The following is a 17,079-nucleotide window of genomic DNA, read 5'->3' as shown; positions in this document are numbered from 1 at the left end:
CTGAAACAGAATTTGATTCACTGGGTCAGCGGAAAACAAAGAAGCTCGACGGTAAGCAGAAAGAAAACACTCCGCAAGCCTCAGTGGCCCAGTTCGACAAATAATGCCTCAGTCCTTGTCATCTTCCAGCTAAGGACATCTACAACCCATCGGACTTCAAGCAGCCCCATCATTAGCTTCGGTTCAGCCAACGCGCCCAAAAGGGGAATTGTAAATGGCGTTCAAATGCACGAGGCTTGCCGTTTGTGGCACCGCACCTTCTTAGATCAGTAACGAGAATATCTGGGCTGCTAGGCTGCCAGGCTAGACGAGCCGAGGAGTTGTAGGGCTATTTCAAGCATAGGCTGAATTTAGTGTATTCGGCACGAGAAAGAAGGGCACAGGTCACAGATTATTAAATTAGAACTTGGAGGAAAAGTCGGGATAAAAAACGGAACGGACCCACCCTTTGAAGACCGCACCTTCCAGGTTTCACAAGGATCTAGTTCTAGCCATTGCAAGAAAGAAGGAGCGTTCTTGTGACCAGCGCGTCATCAGCTCAACAATTCAACTTGCCGCTGTCAGACTTGGCAAGAGCCTCAGTGAAAACCTGGCTGCCTTGAACCAAATATTTCCCGCACAATTGTCCACAATTATGCCAAAGCGGTCCAAGGTGTGTGTCTCTCTCCCATCACCTTTTCCCGCTTACAATATACACCTACAATTATTCATTCTGATTATAGTAGCTAGTTATGAGAATTTCGACAGCCCTTCTCGTCACGACCCAGGTGAACACCAAGGCTGACAACGCTGAAAACCGACTGGTGCAAGGCTGACCAAGGACCAGCCGGGAGTTTGGAGCCCCAAGGCCCCATTTGCCTGTTATTACCCAAGATTTTGTTGATAGCTGGTTTCAATCTGTAATCCCGACAAATTGGGCGGGCAGCGGCTCGAGTTTAGCCATAGTCGACACCCCTGGGCCCATCGAATCGGCTTGCGGGTGAACCCTCCCAATGGAGCAGCCGATTCCAACATTACTCTCTAGATGACTTTTTCCCGTTTGGGACGCGTTCGCGCCTGGGGCTATACCGGCGTCGCCAATCCAGATTAAAATGGCCAAACACTTCCTGGGCAACCCGCGGCCGACACGCGCTCCACGGCTGGGTCGTCCGACTTTTCGCCCTCTCCGTCTGCCCGCCACTGCCAGCACATAATTAACCCAAGGAATCAAGAATAATCTCACCGGGTTTGCTTCTCAGCAAGAGGCCACACAAATATCTCGTCTCTTGTAAGTGTCAAGGCACACAAATCCGAGCGGCGATGGCTCAGTCGGCGCGCGGCCAAGAACGGTCGAGAACGCCCCAGCTCCCACTGGCGTCCCACCCTCCGGATATGACGACCCTGAACAACTCCAAGGCCGACGGCGATTTCGCCACGTCAGACCACCCGCAAGAGCCAGATCCAGAAGAAGTACAGGCGACGTTGATGGGCTCGATGATGAGCTTTCCACAGGCCCGCCCAGCATCATCAAAAGGCAGCACGCTGGCGCCCCCACCAGCAGACGACAGCATCGACGACGAGAAACGAGCCGCCATCTTCACGAGCAAGGGCAGCGTCGACGGCGGCGACGAGAAAGCCGACACGCTCCGCACGGCGACCCACGCCACCTCCCACGGGGATCCCATCTACGGCTCCCGCAGCGGTAACGGCAGCGGCAGAGGCTCAGGAGACCGCACCGCTGCCACCGCCGCTGCCGCGACAACCCACAACCTCTGGTCGCCGAGCCACATCGCCGCGCTCGACGCGCACGAGCTGGCCTACTGGCGCACGCGCGTATCCCCAGGCCACCCGTCATTCCTGGTCGGCTGGAGCGAGCCGGCAGACGCCGAGCGGCCGAGCGACTGGCGGCGCGATACGAAGCTGCTCGTCGCGGGCGCGGCGCAGGGCATGGCGTTCGCGGCGGCGTTTGCGAGCAGCGTGTTTTCGCCCGCGCAGCCGGCGCTGGCTGCGGAGTTCGGCACCAGCGCGACCGCCGCCGGCTGCGCGGTCGCGCTGTGGATCGCCGGAGCCGCCGGCGGCGCCGTGCTGTTCCGCGATCTGCTGCGGCGCTATGGCTCGCGCGGCCCGCTCGCGTTTGCTTTCTTCGGGCTGGCCGTCTGGTCGATCCCCGCCGCGCTCGCCCGCGACATCCAGAGCCTGCTGGTGTTTCGGTTCTTTGCCGGCGCGTCCGCTGCGGGCGTCTGGGTTGTCACGCCCTTTGTGTGCAGCCAGCTATTTGAGAAATCGGCTGCTGCACGGCGCGTGGCGATGAGCGCCGTGGCGGCCTGTGCTGCCCTTGGGGTTGTCGTGGCGCCTGTTGCTGGTGCCTATATTGTCCACCAGGGCACCGCTACGGCTTCGTATTCCAACACTCACGCCCCATTTTCTTCTTTGTCTTCGTGGCGATGGGTGGGCTGGACGACGGTCATAATGGGGGCGTGCTGCTTCGGTGCTGCTGCCTTTGCCGTGCCAGAGGTTTCGTCGAACGTCCTTCTCGAGCGAAAGGCCAGGCGCTTACGCCTGGTGTTGGAAATCTACAGTCTGCACGCCGAGAGCGAGACGCCAGCTGGAAGACTGGAGAAGCAACTCGACTATGCCTGGTTGGGCAAACAGCCCGTCGTCTCCGTGGTCATGGTCAGCTCGGCTCTTGTTTACGGGATGTTGTACCTGGTGGTCCAGGGGCTCCCGCTGGCGTTCCAGCGCCGCGACTGGCCGGCCAAAACAGCCTGTTTGCCTCTCCTTGCAGTAGCCCTGGGACTCGCGACGAGTTACGGTGTATTCGCCGTCTTCACCGTGGCCAGATCCAAGCGGAGGCTCTGGCGCGAGAAGCCCGAGGACCATCTCGCACTGTGGATAGTCGGCGCGCTGATCCTCCCACCGGCATTTCTGTGGTTTGGCTGGTCAGCCAACACGCACTGGGCTTCCCAGGTGGCGGCAAGCGTCTTTGTTGGGCTTGGGCTTGGGCTGGTCTTTGTCTCCGAGACGGCATATCTCGCCGACGCCTATGGCAGCTGCAAAGCTTACGTGGCGCTGTTGGAGGTTGCGGTCTGCGGTCTAGTCGCTACTTCGTTTCCGCTCTGGACTGGAATAGTCTTTGAAAAGCTCGGCGTCCAGTGGGCAAACACGGTGGTTGCTCTGATCTGCGCTGTTGTGATCGTTCCGGTACCGGTTGTCTTGTCATTCTACAGTTTTGGGGCGAGAAGCTGGAAATAATTCTAACAGAGAAGCAGGGGCAAATCCTGTGGGCTGATTATCACTAATACGCTACCGAGTTTCGATATGATCTTGCTTGGGCCAAACTTGAACTCTGAACTGGTTCCATCCTTACAGATGACCCAAGACTTGGTGTTATCCTAGTTGGTGTGCTTTGACAGCTGCTAATTTTGGAACAGTCCCTTCTTTGTTTCGGTTCGAGAAAGATATGGGACAACCCCATTGTCGTGGTTCAATGATAGACTTGAGTCCCAACAAGGCGTTGTCGGGCCTCGTCTCATTGTCTCCCGCCCACGTTCCTTGTTTCCAAAAGGTAGGCAGAGAACCTGCTCTCTTGTTCCAGGATTGGTTTATAGACAGCCAGCCCCTTCCACAACAAGCCCAATGTCTTATTTATCTATGATGATCATGTTTACTCAACAAATAGAAACATTACAAGACCAGGCGTACTGTAAAGTGTGCCCTCTGCGACTACAAATTGTAACGCCCGCGCCAACAGAACGAAACTAACTTTCATTGGCAAAGGCGGAAGGAAACTGGACCGGAAGATATTGGGAAAACGTATTTGTGATAATATACAGGCGATCACGATTGAGAGCTAGTATAGTTACGCAACCAACCCAAGCAAAAAAAAAGCGCCTTCAGCCATCATCATGTCTTGGCCACCAAGCAACGCCCGCTTCTTTCGCGGAGCTGGTGGACCAGGAAAGGGCTGGGACGTCCAGATTATGGACGACAGCCGCGAAGTTGACACTCTAGTCTTCGACCCTGCCCTTTGGGGCCAACAGCGAGCGACTCGAAGCCGAAGCCAACAGATCGCCAGCAATAGAGCAGCCGGAGTGCCTGACTGGGCCCTCAGTGCGCTCAAACCACCCACCAAGGTGCCTGCTCCCGAGTTCGACTGCCTTGCCTGCAGCCACCGGCCCTCGGCCGACAAGTACGAGTGTAATGCTCACAAGTGCTACCCAAAGTTCAAGAAACTGCTTGATCACGTGCGCCAGTCGCTCGAGATCCGGCAGGTTTCACTTGAGCAGCCTGAGGTGGGCCATGGCGTCTTCGTCAAGGACAAAAAGACCATCTTTGCGGGAACTTGGATTGCTGTGTACCTTGGCGAGGTCATCCCCGAGGGTGAGACTGAAAAGAGCCGCCAGAAATCCATGTACAGCTTCACCGTGCCGGCCATCGGAAACGGCGACACGCAGCGCGGCGGCGCTCCTGGATTCGAGATTGACGGACGGTACTACGGCGGCATGGCGCGCTTCTTCAACCACGACTGCATGCCCAACATGCGCGCCTCGCCCGAGCAGGTCGGCAAGATGCGTTTTATCGCATTCCAAGCTGCGCGCGACATCCACGCCGGCGAGGAGCTCACCTTACACTACGGCATAGAGTTCTTTCACGACCACGGGCTGAAGTGCTACTGCGCTCATGGACCCGCTGGGTCTGAGAACGAGGTAAGTCATGATCCCATCCCAGAGGCGGATGATGATGATGAGGAGGAGGAGGAAACACCCTCACCGCCCCCTTCTAGAAAGAGACCCTCTCCACCCTCTTCAAAAAAGAGACCCCCTCCACCCTCATCCAAAAAGTGACCCTCCCCGTCCTCTTCAAAAAAGAGACCCTCTCCACCCCCATCCAAAAAGAGACGGTCGTGCTAACTTGGTACTTCTCTTACAGAACCAAATACAACATAGTTCTCGCCCACTACACCACCTTTCTCGGTCCGCAGAAGCCCATATCATTGGGACAGGGCCAGCAGAAACGACAACCGCGAGAAACATCCCCCCAAAGCATCAACCACGGTATACAGTATACGAACTACCAAATAACAATAGTAAGAACATCAATAACAATAATGTCCCACAACAAGAACATCAACAAGGTAATAATAACAACAAGACCCTGGTACGCATAGTCGACACTGACTTTAGCACGACCTGGAACTATCTGGAACAAAAAAATCACCTGCAGCACGACGAGAACGATGACGAAGCCGGTGACCTTACACAGTATACAGTATGGGAGCCATCAAATAACACCAGTAACATCAATAATAGTAACAACAGCAAGACTCTGGTACGCATAGTCAACACTGACTTTAGCACGATATGGAACGACCTGGAACGGAAACGCCGCCACTTTAACGAGAATAAAGACGAAACCGATGGCTATACGACCTATTACACCCAGCAGGGACCTGATGGCACGACTAGTATCGTGCGCATCGTAGACACCAACTTCAGCCTGGTGTGGAGTTACCTGGAGCAGGGCCCCGACGAGAATATCCTGCAATTCTGCGAGACGTGGTAATGACTCAGGGCATGGTAATGGGAAGTATGGAAGGTAAGGCCAAGGTAGTCAGGTCGACGCTCCAAGTCCCTCTTAGTCTTTGGGTGAGTAAAGAAAACATGTCCCTAGTAAATAACACAGTTATACCCCGCTGCCGAAATAAACTCGGTGTTATTGTCTGTGCCTGGTCGGCACAAGTCAGCCTCCTGTGAACTTGCGCATGCATATCCCGTGAGACTTTTACGTTTGAGACCAAAGATGAACACGAATCCCAGTTTTTCGGCCAAGGGGGTTTGGGCTTGGAGTATATTGCCTGTAAATATTATCAATTCTTGTAACTCGACGAAAACTTCTTGCTGCCTTGAACCCACGTTATAGACTTTCCATGACGCTCTCCTTGCCCCCCTTTGTATCGTTCGGCGTCTTGCCGGACGACTTGTACAGTTAACTCATCAACCGCGGGAAAGGACCAGCAACCCCGGGCCTTGATGCACAGAACAAGCCTCAAAGGTAACTATAGTCGGGCGTGTTGTCCTCCTCAGCTCAGTATCTAGAACAGAATAACGGTTCAACTAACTTCTATGGTTCGGGGGAAGCGGTGTCATGCTCTGGGCGCGCTGTGAAGTCGACCTTCGTTGTTCAAGTACAACCGACATGTTGGCAGCAAGAGTCGACTTGTACACCATCAAAAAACTGTGGCTTCAAAGACGCAGGCACTTGTGAAAGGCCAAAGCATCATATCAGTATGCTCGTGTCAGACCGAGAGGGTGACACAGTGGGTTCCACTCCAAGACAAGTCACGCATCAAAGGCTAGATGCATATGGCACTAACGCCGTGAAAGTATGGCACCCCATCAAGCACGATTGGGCATGGCATGTTTGTTCATCTACACAACAAGTGCGCTGAATTGGTGACTACGGCTCTATGATCCCTTTGACTTTTGAGAACCCCAATGCCAATCCGTTTCCGTGTTGCCAGATCTGCCAGGCGAAGCCAGTCGTCATATCATGTCGCTTTGTCAAGACCATCAATCATCCGAATAACCGAATGCCACCAACGCGAACGCCCTAGAACCCCGAAGATCGTTACTCAGCCGCCGACTAAGCGGTGGTGGTCTTCGCACCCTGGGTAGGGGTGACCTTCTTGCCGTCCTTGTTGTACCGGACACGAGGGGGGGGAGCACGGTTGCGGCGGCCCACGCGGGATCGGACACTGCACACTTTGTCAGCAAGGCCGCTCTCGGGCATCGGGGCGCGTATGGGACCCCGGGGGGCGGTATGTAGTATTGGCGAGGTTCGACCAAGGTTCTTCTCAGCCGCCCGCGTCGCCTGAAAGGCAGACGCGGTTGTCCTCGCCAGGAGGACAAACGTACCGGACAATCTTGCCGTGAATGGCGCAAGAGACGCAGTACTGCAGCTTGAGGTACATCTTGGGAACCGTGTACTCAGCGAACACCGAAGCGTCCGAGATATCGCCTGGAACGCAACCCCACGTCAGCAAATGTCGCCACCATGTTTTGTTCGAAGCCCAATGGCGGGACAAGAGTCATCGGGTGGTTGGAATTGGCATCGAAACATACGAATGGCAGCGGATTCGACCATGTTGCGGATGGTGAAGCGCTTGATCGCCTTATCCTTGGGGGTGCATCGCGAGCAGTTGGAGCACCGAATAGGCTTGACGTGGCCGCGGCCTGCAAAGGATGAAGTTAGCGGTGAGCTCAGTCTTCAAGACAGCGAAATGCGATGCCGTAGGCGCATAATAATTGATCGGACTCACCCTTCTTGTTGCGGCCGTTATTCTTTCTCTTCTTGACCATCTTGGCGATTTCTTGAGTGTTCTGGGAAATCTCAAGAAAAGTGTGTGATGGAGAGACGAGTATTTCAGAATTTCGGCGGCTGCTCCAAAAGACTGGCGTGCAGCAAAGCCCCACTAATTCTGCCCAGCTGCTGATTGCGGTCCGGCCAAAGCTCGGTCCAGGGCAAGCCCCTAGAGAAGCCCTAAGGAGAGCACAAGTCAGCTGACCCACTCACGCTTTGAGAGTGGGGCTTGGTCAAAAGTTCAACTTCAAGCCCGCGCCTCGAAATTCCTACCATTCCGCTCTCCTTCAAGCACCACCTTCACACCATCTACAGATTGCTGAGGAAGACACTTGTGTCTAGGTACGTCTGCACGATGTTGCGATTTCGCTGTGCTCTGCAGTTCCTTGCACTTGTTCCCTGACGATGCCCAATCTTGTTCTCCCGAGCTTGCAGCGCCCCCGAGCACGAGTTTTCCGGCGTTGTGGCCGGGAAAGCTTGGAGCGCGGGCGCTTGCCAAACTTTCCACACTTCACCCCACGCAACATTTTCGTTTCGGGAGAGAATTTCCTTTGGCGTCTGACACACTTCCTCACACTTCAGCAGGCAATCATGCAGATCTTCGTGAAGACCCTCACGGGCAAGACTATCACCCTTGAGGTGGAGTCCAGCGATACTATCGACAATGTGAAGTCAAAGATCCAGGACAAGGAGGGCATCCCCCCTGACCAGCAGCGCCTCATCTTCGCCGGCAAGCAGCTCGAGGACGGCCGCACCCTCTCCGACTACAATATCCAGAAGGAGAGCACCCTTCACTTGGTGTTGCGTCTCCGTGGTGGCGCCAAGAAGAGGAAGAAGAAGGTGTACACCACACCCAAGAAGATCAAGCACAAGCGCAAGAAGACCAAGTTGGCGGTATTGAAGTACTACAAGGTCGACAGCGACGGCAAGATTGAGCGTCTCCGCCGCGAGTGCCCCAACGAGACCGTGAGTTGCCCTGCCTGGCCAGTGGCGAATATTGGAATTGGATTGCTGACATGGACCTCTTAGTGCGGTGCCGGTGTCTTCATGGCCGCCATGCAGGATCGCCAGTACTGCGGACGGTGCCACCTCACCTACGTCTTCGAGAAGGCCGCCTAAATCTCGCGCGGAACGGAGTTGTATTTGGAGTCGGGAAAATAGCATTGAGCTAGGACAGCCTAATCTACGGATAGCGATGATGTAATTTAGACATCGGTATACGTTGGGTCTGTTACCTGCGAGGAAATGCAATTTGAGATGGCCGCGACATACTTTGTTTCTGCTTCATTGACGTGCTATATTTTATGTGGATGTTGAGGGTAGTCTGGTATTATCAAGACCTTTTGCTATGCTGCGGCTAATTGCTGGGAAACCCGTTCTTCAGGTTGTCGTACTTTGTGTTTGGGTACGATATGCAATTGTCCAAGTGTTGAAACGACTGCGGCCCGCCCAACACGTCCACAACATTGCCAATCAGGCTCTCGGGTCCTGCTTTGTCGGCGCTGCTCTCCCACCACATGCCGCCGCCCAGCCCCCGGCTCTTGATATACTCAGCCTTCTGCCGCGCCATGCGGACCGTGTCATAGCTCACCAGAGTCCTGGTCCCGGTATGGTACGAGTAGCTCGCGCCCGACTCTTCGTCGTAGTGCTCCGCGGCGCCCTCGTGCGGCAGCTTCTTGTAGTCGTACACGCCCGCTTCCCAGGTGCCCTGGCCGACGCCCTGGTAGGGCTTGCCGAGGCCGTCCGTGTTCTCGAACGCGCGCCCGTACAGCGGCATGCCCAGGACGATCTTGTCAGGCGCCACGCCGTGCGCGGCGTAGTAGTCGACAGCAGCGACAGTGCTAAAGGGCGTCGACGCCGGGTTCGACGCGCACGGGAACAGGTTCGCCTGGTGGCCCGCCACGCTGTCCCACGACCCCGCGTAGTCGTACGCCATCAGGTTCCAAAAATCAAGTACCCGGTCCATCGCCGCCAGGTCCAGCCTCTCGTAGTTCTTGGGCCCCGCCGGGCACGCCACCGTCAGCTCGAAGTGGTACGGTGCCGTGCCAGCTGGTGCAACGGACGCCGCGTACCGGTCCAGCGCCCCCCGGCACTCCTCCAGCAGCGCCACCAGGTTCGCCGCCTCGTCCGCCGACTGCGGATACTCCCAGTCAATGTCCAGCCCGTCGAATCCGAGCTGCGCGACCTGCGAGAGAAGGCAGATGGGTTAGCAAAAAGGACACGACGACGAGAAGGAGAGATATTTACCAACTGCACGGCGCTCGCGGCAAAAGCGGCGCGCCCGGCCGGGGTGGAGGCGGGCGCGGCGAAGGCGCTGCTGTAGGTCCAGCCGCCGATGGACAGCAGAACCTTAAGGTTGCGGTTGCGGCGCTTGAGCAGGTTGAGCTGCTTGAGGCAGCCGTACAAGTTGGTGCCGCTGTCGTTCCAGCTGTCGCCGTCCCAGTGGATGTCCGTGTCGGCCCACGAGTCAGTCAGGAACACCTCGGCCCCAGCCCCCTCCCCGCGCACGTTGGCGAACGCGTACAGCACGTGCGTCAACTTCTCCACTGGCAGCTCCTGCGGCCGGTGGCCCCGCGCGTAGATGGCCCAGTTGACAAAGTACGCCACGGAGCGGTAGCCCCCTGCGCCGCCCATCTCGTTGGTTGGGCTGGTGGTGGTGGTGCTGGTGGTGGTGCTGGTGGTGGTGGGGAGTGTTGGTTGTTGGCCTTGGAGGGGCGGACGCGGGGTTGATGTCAGTGACGAAAGCGCCGAAAGCAGCGATGAAGGGAGAGCTGTGGGTGAGAACAGGAGAGCACCGAGAAGCAGGGCAGCTAGAGGGACCGTGAAAAGGGCAAAAACGGGTACTTTTCTAGCGAGTGGCATATAGAGTCTTTTATGTATGTTCGGATAGGTACAGCTTGGCGGCTTGGGCAAAGTTGGGTGTTGTTCGAGACAGGGGTTGGAGTGACGGACATCCGTAAGGAGGGGCTTCTACGGGGCGCGGGGCTCAATAGCTCCACTCACTGACAGCTGCTTCGTCTTTGTCCGCTGAACTTTTTAGGGCTAAGGGAGAGAACAAGGACCTAGCTGACACCTGTGTACGTCCAGAACGAAATCGCCAAGAAAATTCCGCGGATAGAGATTAAAGAATCGGCGGCTGAGGCGTCTTGGAGCTGAAAATCTATCCAAGGTAGGTGCTAGCTTCACGCAGCTGGAGCGGTTAGGTTCAGCCGTGTTGGCCTCCAATCATTGCCCCGCAGTGTGGCTGAGGAGCTGCCGCAGCGGAGGCCGTTCGCAGCTGCTGGTGACACCAGCGTTGAACCTGGCGCCGTTCTCCGCGTCACGACGTACACGACGAAGCCAGATCTTTAATGATGAAATGTCGTAGTTCACGAAATATACTAGATTGTGTTTTTAAGTCGCGACATTGCCTGCACATACATGGGAGTGCCACCTGATAGCAGTTTAGTGCCAGCTGCCAAGGGCTTAAAAGGTGAAAGGCCACACTGACTCTCCCGTCTCTTTTTCCTCGCGCAGCTTGCCATTCATGAGGACAACTACGCCACATTTCGCTTTCTATTTACTTCTCAGATCGGTTTCCCTAATATACCATTTTTGTGAAAAATGAAATTACACAAGATGTTGATCTTCTTTGCAAGTCAATGAAAATCGTCAGACAGGACCTTCTCGCTTGTCTCACTCGCTTGTCTCGACCACAACTCGAAATACCAAAAAGCATAAACAGCACAAAGGGTGCGACAATAGGCTGTCTGAATTCGCCGGAGGTGGTTAAAGGCTTCTGGCTTATAGATACGCTGTTTCGATTGACTGCTATTTGGAACAGGTGGTTTAGACTTTCCGTGCTAAGGTGTTGAAAAGCTCTAAGCTCTGCAAGCCAATTGTATTCTGCCGAACTGTGAGTTTCTCGGAGTGCGGCAGACAATTCTCCGCCCGTCAACCCCCCCCGAAACCGTCTCAAGGTGTTGATGAACGCGTTTTGCAATGCTGAGATATTGTGGCCGTGTTCATCCGAATCCGAATCCAAATCATGAATGTGAGAGTCTGAGTTCTCACCATAATCAAGCTCAATAAGGAGACCCTGATGGCAAGTGTCATGGAAGCGGTGAGCTGTGCCAAGTGCGCTGAGTATTATATCCAACTGAGGGAGAGGGGCTCCTTCCACAGAAGCAACGCGGTCCACCAGATAACTGACAGTTTCAAGGCCATCGTTGCAAGTGGCGCCAAAGGCTGCGGATAAGATATATGACCGAAGAATATCAGGAGTTCGAACAGAGTCTGGCGAGGCTTCCAGCAGCGTTTTCAGGATCCTAGGTTTCCCTCCCACCGATGCTATCTTAAGAATTCTTCTTGAAATGTAAGAGCTGTCGTTTTCGCGAGCGGCAATGAGTAGCTTCACTATGGCAACAGCTTTGTTGTCCTCAACTAAGTGAAGTGCATTTTCTGTAGGAAAATGTATCGCTATATCTTCGTCGTGTGCGGTTGGGTAGGGGGGAAGATCTCTCCACAGTTGGTTGCATTGGGGGCAATGAGGCAAGCCTGGAGGGGCGAGAGCCCACGGAAACTGTCAAACAAGGCAAGTTTTGGCAGCGGCTTAAGAGAAAAAAGGCATCGTCGAACATATGGTTTCGCAAAAGGTGTGTCAATATGGTGTTTGTGAAATATTTGATATCCATGCCTTGTTTCAAAAAATAGTCGCCAAGTTTCTGTATATATCCGGCGCGGCTGGCCGCCCGAAATGCAGTGCTCCAGATAACTCTCAAGTCGGTTTTCTTTAGCTCGCGCCAGAGTTTCAATTTCTCCGTCAAGAACTTGCAGAGGTCGAGAAAACCAAAGCCGGCAGCATCGACGACGCAGAGACTCAAGTCGAAGGCATCAAGGGGTTCCTTGTTTGCACTCTCATACCGCGATAATAAGAGCTTTGCCACTTCCACGCCGCTGGAACCACACAATGCCTCGTGGACAATGGATGTGTGGTAGACAGTGTCATTTGGGAGGCAAAGGGGCTTTAATTTCTCTTCACACAGTTGCAACATCCGAAACCCCGGCCAACAGTTGCGCCGTGGCGTAAGAGCAGAACCACCATTTCCGTGTCGCCTCGTTGGGACGCAACATTTATTGGGAGCCACCAGAACGTGGAGCTGGATGTGCGCTGGTGTATGTGGGAGGGTTCCAAGGGGGACAAATTCATAAGCTGCCGCAGAGAGTCTTTAGATATCCTCACCGGTGTCGGATGGCGATGCCGCATGACTTCACGCCAACCAAACAGAACCGGGTTAAAGTCGGAAGAGTTCCTAATTAAAAGCTCTCTTGCGCACTCTTCGCGGAAGCACTGGTTGAGGAGTGAGAGCTTCCCTGGTCGGCGGCCCTGAGCCTCGAGCACCTTGAGCACGCGACATCGCGGAATTGGTGACATGTGTCGACTGTTTGGATCGGCCCCTAGTCCCAAGACCTTGTTGGCAATTAAAGTGGAACCGGTTTCGGCTGCGTAGAACAAAGCCCGCTGCGCTACTCCCTTATCCCGGATGACGACCTTGTAGAGGAGCGCATTTGCGAATTCGTTGAACCGTCTGCTCGTTCGCGCAAGAGCGCTTGGTCCAGTTTACGCACGATACGGTTGATACGGTTAGACTGATGAGGTGGGGATTTATATGCACCGATTTTCGGGTTCCACAAATATGGTTAATTTCAGAGAATGACTAATCACTAAAGCCCAAGGTATTGATTCAACTATGCGTCTCTGGACCGCGCATCGCCACTTCTGGAAGACTGACGACGAGAAGTAACGAAAAAGCTAGTTTTTCTTGGGTTCAAACGGAATTGTAAGATACAGAATCACTGTTGACTCAAAACGCAAAAATAATTTCGTGCAAAAAGCAGAATGGGGAGATTCCTTAATCAGACAATCGAGTTTTGGATTCGATTGAAACAAATACAGAACACTAATTCATAATCGATATGTTCAATGAATTATTTTGCTGCGGTATTTCCGTTTTTTTGAAACCTTATAACCAATTGCGGCTGGGTTTGCAAGAGAGTTAGTGGGCAAGTGAAGTTGGGGTGACGACAAGGGGTGTCAGGTGCGCAATCACGGGAAATGGCCCGTGCACGAGTGGGCGATCGGCCTCCAGGCAGCTGGGCTACGCTAGGCTAGCTAGGGGCGGGCAACGGCGTCCAATATTTTTTTTAGAAGCTCGAAGACCGACGACGACATTTTCGCAGCACACCTACCCACCACGCCGCAAACAGCACCTCCCCACCCAGACAACTCACCGAAGCTTCGTCGTAATCCGGGGAGCTTTCCGCCAGTCCGAACCTTTCTTCGAAATGTCTTTCGGAGGCCAAACACCGACGATTATCGTCCTAAAAGAGGGTCAGCAGGCTGCAACAGCCCTTCCCCGCCTTCGCCCCTACCATGCCCACCTGTGCTGTGTGAGCACTTGTGCACCGCCAGCCCCGTACTGACTCGGCTTCTGTCGCAGGGACCGATGCCTCGCAGGGCAAGGGCCAGATCATCTCCAACATAAACGCCTGTCTAGCAGTGCAGGCCACGATAAAGTCCACCTTGGGCCCCTATGGCGGCGATCTATTAATGGTGGATGCGAACGGCCGACAGACCATCACAAACGATGGAGCAACCGTCATGAAGGTGCGCGCTGCCGTGCCACCGCGGTCTTCTGCACTCGTGCTGACTTTGCACAGCTCTTGGACATTGTCCACCCCGCCGCCCGAATCCTCGTCGACATTGCGCGGTCACAAGATGCCGAAGTGGGCGACGGCACCACGTCGGTGGTTGTCTTGGCTGGCGAGATCCTGAAGGAGACCAAAGAGCACGTCGAGCAGGGTGTCAGCTCACAAATCATCATCAAGGGCCTGAGGAGAGCTGCGACCATGGCCGTCAACAAGATTAAGGAGATCCAGGTCAACACCAGCGAATCGAACCGGAGGGACACACTACTGAAGCTGGCTGGTACCGCCATGACAAGCAAGCTGATCAAGCGGAACACGACCTTCTTCACGAAGAGTAAGACCCCCACGCGCCATTCAGAAGGCAAGCTGGTGGAAAAATGACCATGGCGCTAACATCTCGACCGCAGTGGTTGTCGACGCTGTCCTCTCCCTCGACCAAGACGACCTGGACGAGAAGTTAATAGGCATCAAGAAGATCCCCGGCGGCTCGCTGACGGACTCGCTGTTCGTAAACGGCGTGGCCTTCAAGAAAACGTTTTCGTACGCCGGGTTCGAGCAGCAGCCCAAGACGTTCAAGAAGCCCAAGATTGTGTGCCTCAACGTCGAGCTCGAGCTCAAGGCCGAGAAGGACAACGCCGAGGTGCGCGTCGAGCAGGTGTCCGAGTACCAGGCCATCGTCGACGCCGAGTGGCAGATCATCTTCCAGAAGCTCGAGGCCATCCACGCGACGGGCGCCAAGGTGGTGCTGTCCAAGCTGCCCATCGGCGATCTCGCCACGCAGTACTTTGCCGACCGCGACGTTTTCTGCGCCGGCCGCGTGGCTGCCGACGACATGGAGCGCGTGGTGCAGGCGACGGGCGCCACCATCCAGAGCACATGCTCTGACATCCGCCACGAGCACCTGGGCACGTGCGGGTCGTTTGACGAGCGACAGATTGGCGGCGAGCGCTTCAACTTCTTCGAGGACTGCCCCGAGGCCAAGACGTGCACGCTGGTGCTGCGCGGCGGTGCCGAGCAGTTCATCGCCGAGGTGGAGCGGTCGCTGCACGACGCCATCATGATCGTTAAGCGGGCCATCCGCAACAAGACCATCGTGGGCGGCGGCGGCGCCGTCGAGATGGAGCTGTCGGCCTACCTGCACCGCTTCGCCGACGACAAGGTCCCGCACAAGCAACAGGCCATCATCAAGAGCTACGCGAAGGCCCTCGAGGTCATCCCGCGGCAGCTGTGCGACAATGCCGGCTTCGACGCGACCGACATCCTCAACAAGCTGCGCGTCGAGCACAAAAAGGGCAAGACCTGGGCCGGTGTCGACTTCGTCAACGAGGGCGTCGCCGACATGATGGAGCGCTTCGTCTGGGAGCCCGCGCTCGTCAAGATCAACGCCATCCAGGCCGCGACCGAGGCCAGCTGCCTGATCCTGGGCGTCGACGAGACGATCCGCAACGAGGAGAGCCAGGCGCCTCAGGCGCCGGGCCAGGCTCTGCCGCCCGGAGCTGCCCAGCGGGCGCTGCGCGGACGCGGCCGAGGCCGGGGCATGCCCAGACGGTGAAACGGGGGCCATGTTTAGGGGGGGTAACCTTTAAGAACCGAAGAGGATAGATAGACGGCACACGGTAATGTCATTTCGTGGTGTGTGCGTTTGGACCCGTTTATACCAAGACCAAGTTATCCCAGGGATCTCTCTCTTCTTTCTATACCATAAAAAGGTGGAACCCGGATCATTACGGGGGGTAAATAAATAAAAGTTTATGTCCGTCATACCTCGTTCCCCGCCTCCATTTGCTCTCTTTCTATTTTTCTATGTGTGTGATATGCAGATGAATAACTTCACCCGTTCGGGAGTGTGAAGAGATCTAAAACCCCTTCCGGCTTCCCTTCCTCATTTTCTATGCAAAAAGAATATATATTAAAGGATCCGATGCCTCTGTGAAGACTTCTGCGCCCTGTGCCAGCCATCCAGCCAGCCTATATTAGTTCAGTAAAAATAGTACTAGTTTAGCTCTGGCCGTCAGCAACGAACGGCTCGACGCCGTAGATCGTCCTCGCCTTTTCGTGACCGCTGCCAGACACCTCGCTGTCGTTTTTCCCACTGGAGGCTTCCCCCTTTTCCACGTCCGTAGACAGCAGCCTGCTCACGTCCATCTTTCCTCCGCTACCGTTGTTGCTGATGCTAACGATATTGCCATTAGCATCCGGATTCGAACCGCTACTCAAGGTATTGGTGTTGGTCTGGGCGTTGATATTGGTGGGAGAAAAGGCGGCGGGCTTCTCGTTTCCGTCTCCTGGTGGTGGTGGTGGCGGTAGCGGTGGGGGACCGGGTATGTCGTCGACGTCCATGGCACCAGAGGAGGCGTCGCCGGCATCACCGCGGCTGGGTGGGTGGCCTTGATGGATGTCATCGTCTTCGTCGTCGTCGTCTTGTGGCTCTATCAGCATCTCTAGGTCACGGTCGACAGCCGCTTGCTCGTCCTCGTCTTCGCGGTGGTGTGTTGTTTCGTCTTCCCGTGGCTCGTGCGCGCTCCGGTGATGCCCATGTCCGTGATCGTTGTGGCTGTGGTCTTCGTCGACGTCGTCGTCGTCGTCGTCGTCGTCGTCGGCTGCGTTGAGCAGCGCCTGGAAGGTGTCTGCATCTGGGTCGTGGGGGTGGTGGTGGTGATGTTGGTGCTGTGGTGAGACGTGGTCGTCGAAGGGGTGGTAGCTGTGATGCAGAGCGTCGCCGGTCGGCGACTGGCTGATGATTTGCGGGTCGATGGGCTGGTAGGTTGCGGTAGTCAGTGAAGGCAGGGTCATCGACCGAGAGTGTGCGGTAACCGCCGCGAGTTGTTGTGGTTGGTGGTGATGGTGGAGAGATGAGCCAGTGCCGTGCGCAGTGCCGTGAGAGGACTGTGCCAATAGAGGATCGTGAGCCTCGTCCCCAACTATCCCGGTCAAAGCCGTGTCGACGGCTGCCTGGAGAGTATTGTGACGGTGAGATGGAGGAGGAACCAGGGAAATGGCGCTGGGGTCAGTGTATTGTGGGTGATGTGATGAAACGTTAAACGGGGCCAGGTG

General features: G+C 55.6%; 7 protein-coding genes across 7 annotated transcripts; 4 read left to right on the top strand and 3 right to left on the bottom strand.

The window, feature by feature from the left end:
- Positions 1-1,476: 1,476 nt before the first annotated feature.
- B0T26DRAFT_650648 (major facilitator superfamily domain-containing protein) lies at positions 1,477-3,231 on the top strand (the record flags this gene model as incomplete). The annotated part of the gene is made up of 1 exon (XM_060438199.1): positions 1,477-3,231. The coding sequence occupies one exon, from the start codon at positions 1,477-1,479 to the stop codon at positions 3,229-3,231; it is 1,755 nt and encodes a 584-aa protein (XP_060294015.1).
- Positions 3,232-4,307: 1,076 nt separating this feature from the next.
- B0T26DRAFT_607828 (uncharacterized protein) lies at positions 4,308-4,655 on the top strand (the record flags this gene model as incomplete). The annotated part of the gene is made up of 1 exon (XM_060435845.1): positions 4,308-4,655. A coding segment is annotated over one exon (348 nt), but the record flags the coding sequence as incomplete, so codon positions are not given.
- A 1,707-nt stretch (positions 4,656-6,362) lies between these two features.
- Positions 6,363-7,510, bottom strand: B0T26DRAFT_714978 (40S ribosomal protein S26E). The gene is made up of 4 exons (XM_060442224.1): positions 7,298-7,510; positions 7,101-7,211; positions 6,894-6,996; positions 6,363-6,733 (listed from the first exon to the last, which is right to left on the bottom strand). Exons 1-4 carry the CDS (start codon positions 7,335-7,337, stop codon positions 6,622-6,624), a joined length of 366 nt encoding a protein of 121 aa, XP_060294013.1. The 5' UTR covers positions 7,338-7,510; the 3' UTR covers positions 6,363-6,621.
- Positions 7,511-7,583: 73 nt separating this feature from the next.
- B0T26DRAFT_714975 (uncharacterized protein) lies at positions 7,584-8,155 on the bottom strand. The gene has a single exon (XM_060442223.1). The coding sequence runs from the start codon at positions 7,863-7,865 to the stop codon at positions 7,677-7,679; it is 189 nt and encodes a 62-aa protein (XP_060294012.1). The 5' UTR covers positions 7,866-8,155; the 3' UTR covers positions 7,584-7,676.
- Positions 7,930-8,457, top strand: B0T26DRAFT_651802 (ubiquitin-domain-containing protein; the record flags this gene model as incomplete). Its single annotated transcript, XM_060438310.1, has 2 exons — positions 7,930-8,304; positions 8,368-8,457. The coding sequence occupies 2 exons, from the start codon at positions 7,930-7,932 to the stop codon at positions 8,455-8,457; spliced, it is 465 nt and encodes a 154-aa protein (XP_060294011.1).
- A 238-nt stretch (positions 8,458-8,695) lies between these two features.
- Positions 8,696-9,972, bottom strand: B0T26DRAFT_677116 (glycoside hydrolase family 18 protein; the record flags this gene model as incomplete). Its single annotated transcript, XM_060440059.1, has 2 exons — positions 8,696-9,523; positions 9,586-9,972. The coding sequence occupies 2 exons, from the start codon at positions 9,970-9,972 to the stop codon at positions 8,696-8,698; spliced, it is 1,215 nt and encodes a 404-aa protein (XP_060294010.1).
- A 3,690-nt stretch (positions 9,973-13,662) lies between these two features.
- B0T26DRAFT_649831 (T-complex protein 1 subunit eta) lies at positions 13,663-15,577 on the top strand (the record flags this gene model as incomplete). The annotated part of the gene is made up of 4 exons (XM_060438127.1): positions 13,663-13,708; positions 13,818-13,984; positions 14,038-14,359; positions 14,433-15,577. The coding sequence occupies 4 exons, from the start codon at positions 13,663-13,665 to the stop codon at positions 15,575-15,577; spliced, it is 1,680 nt and encodes a 559-aa protein (XP_060294009.1).
- Between the last annotated feature and the right edge of the window lie 1,502 nt (positions 15,578-17,079).

This window comes from Lasiosphaeria miniovina (genome assembly GCF_030549165.1).
Source record: "Lasiosphaeria miniovina strain SMH2392-1A chromosome Unknown B0T26scaffold_5, whole genome shotgun sequence".
In the NCBI taxonomy this organism is placed as follows: domain Eukaryota; kingdom Fungi; phylum Ascomycota; class Sordariomycetes; order Sordariales; family Lasiosphaeriaceae; genus Lasiosphaeria; species Lasiosphaeria miniovina.
Note: the sequence above shows the minus strand (reverse complement) of the source record. Positions and strands in the feature narration are given on the sequence as shown.

Bases quoted from the DNA above. Each gene is read 5' to 3' on its own strand.
- B0T26DRAFT_714978 (XM_060442224.1), bottom strand. From the start codon at position 7,337: ATGGTCAAGAAGAGAAAGAATAACGGCCGCAACAAGAAGG. The intron at 6,997-7,100 runs GTATGTTTCGAT...GTTGCGTTCCAG, and splicing joins GGTCGAATCCGCTGCCATTC to GCGATATCTCGGACGCTTCG. The intron at 6,734-6,893 runs GTACGTTTGTCC...CAAAGTGTGCAG, and splicing joins ATTCACGGCAAGATTGTCCG to TGTCCGATCCCGCGTGGGCC.
- B0T26DRAFT_714975 (XM_060442223.1), bottom strand. From the start codon at position 7,865: ATGTTGCGTGGGGTGAAGTGTGGAAAGTTTGGCAAGCGCCCGCGCTCC.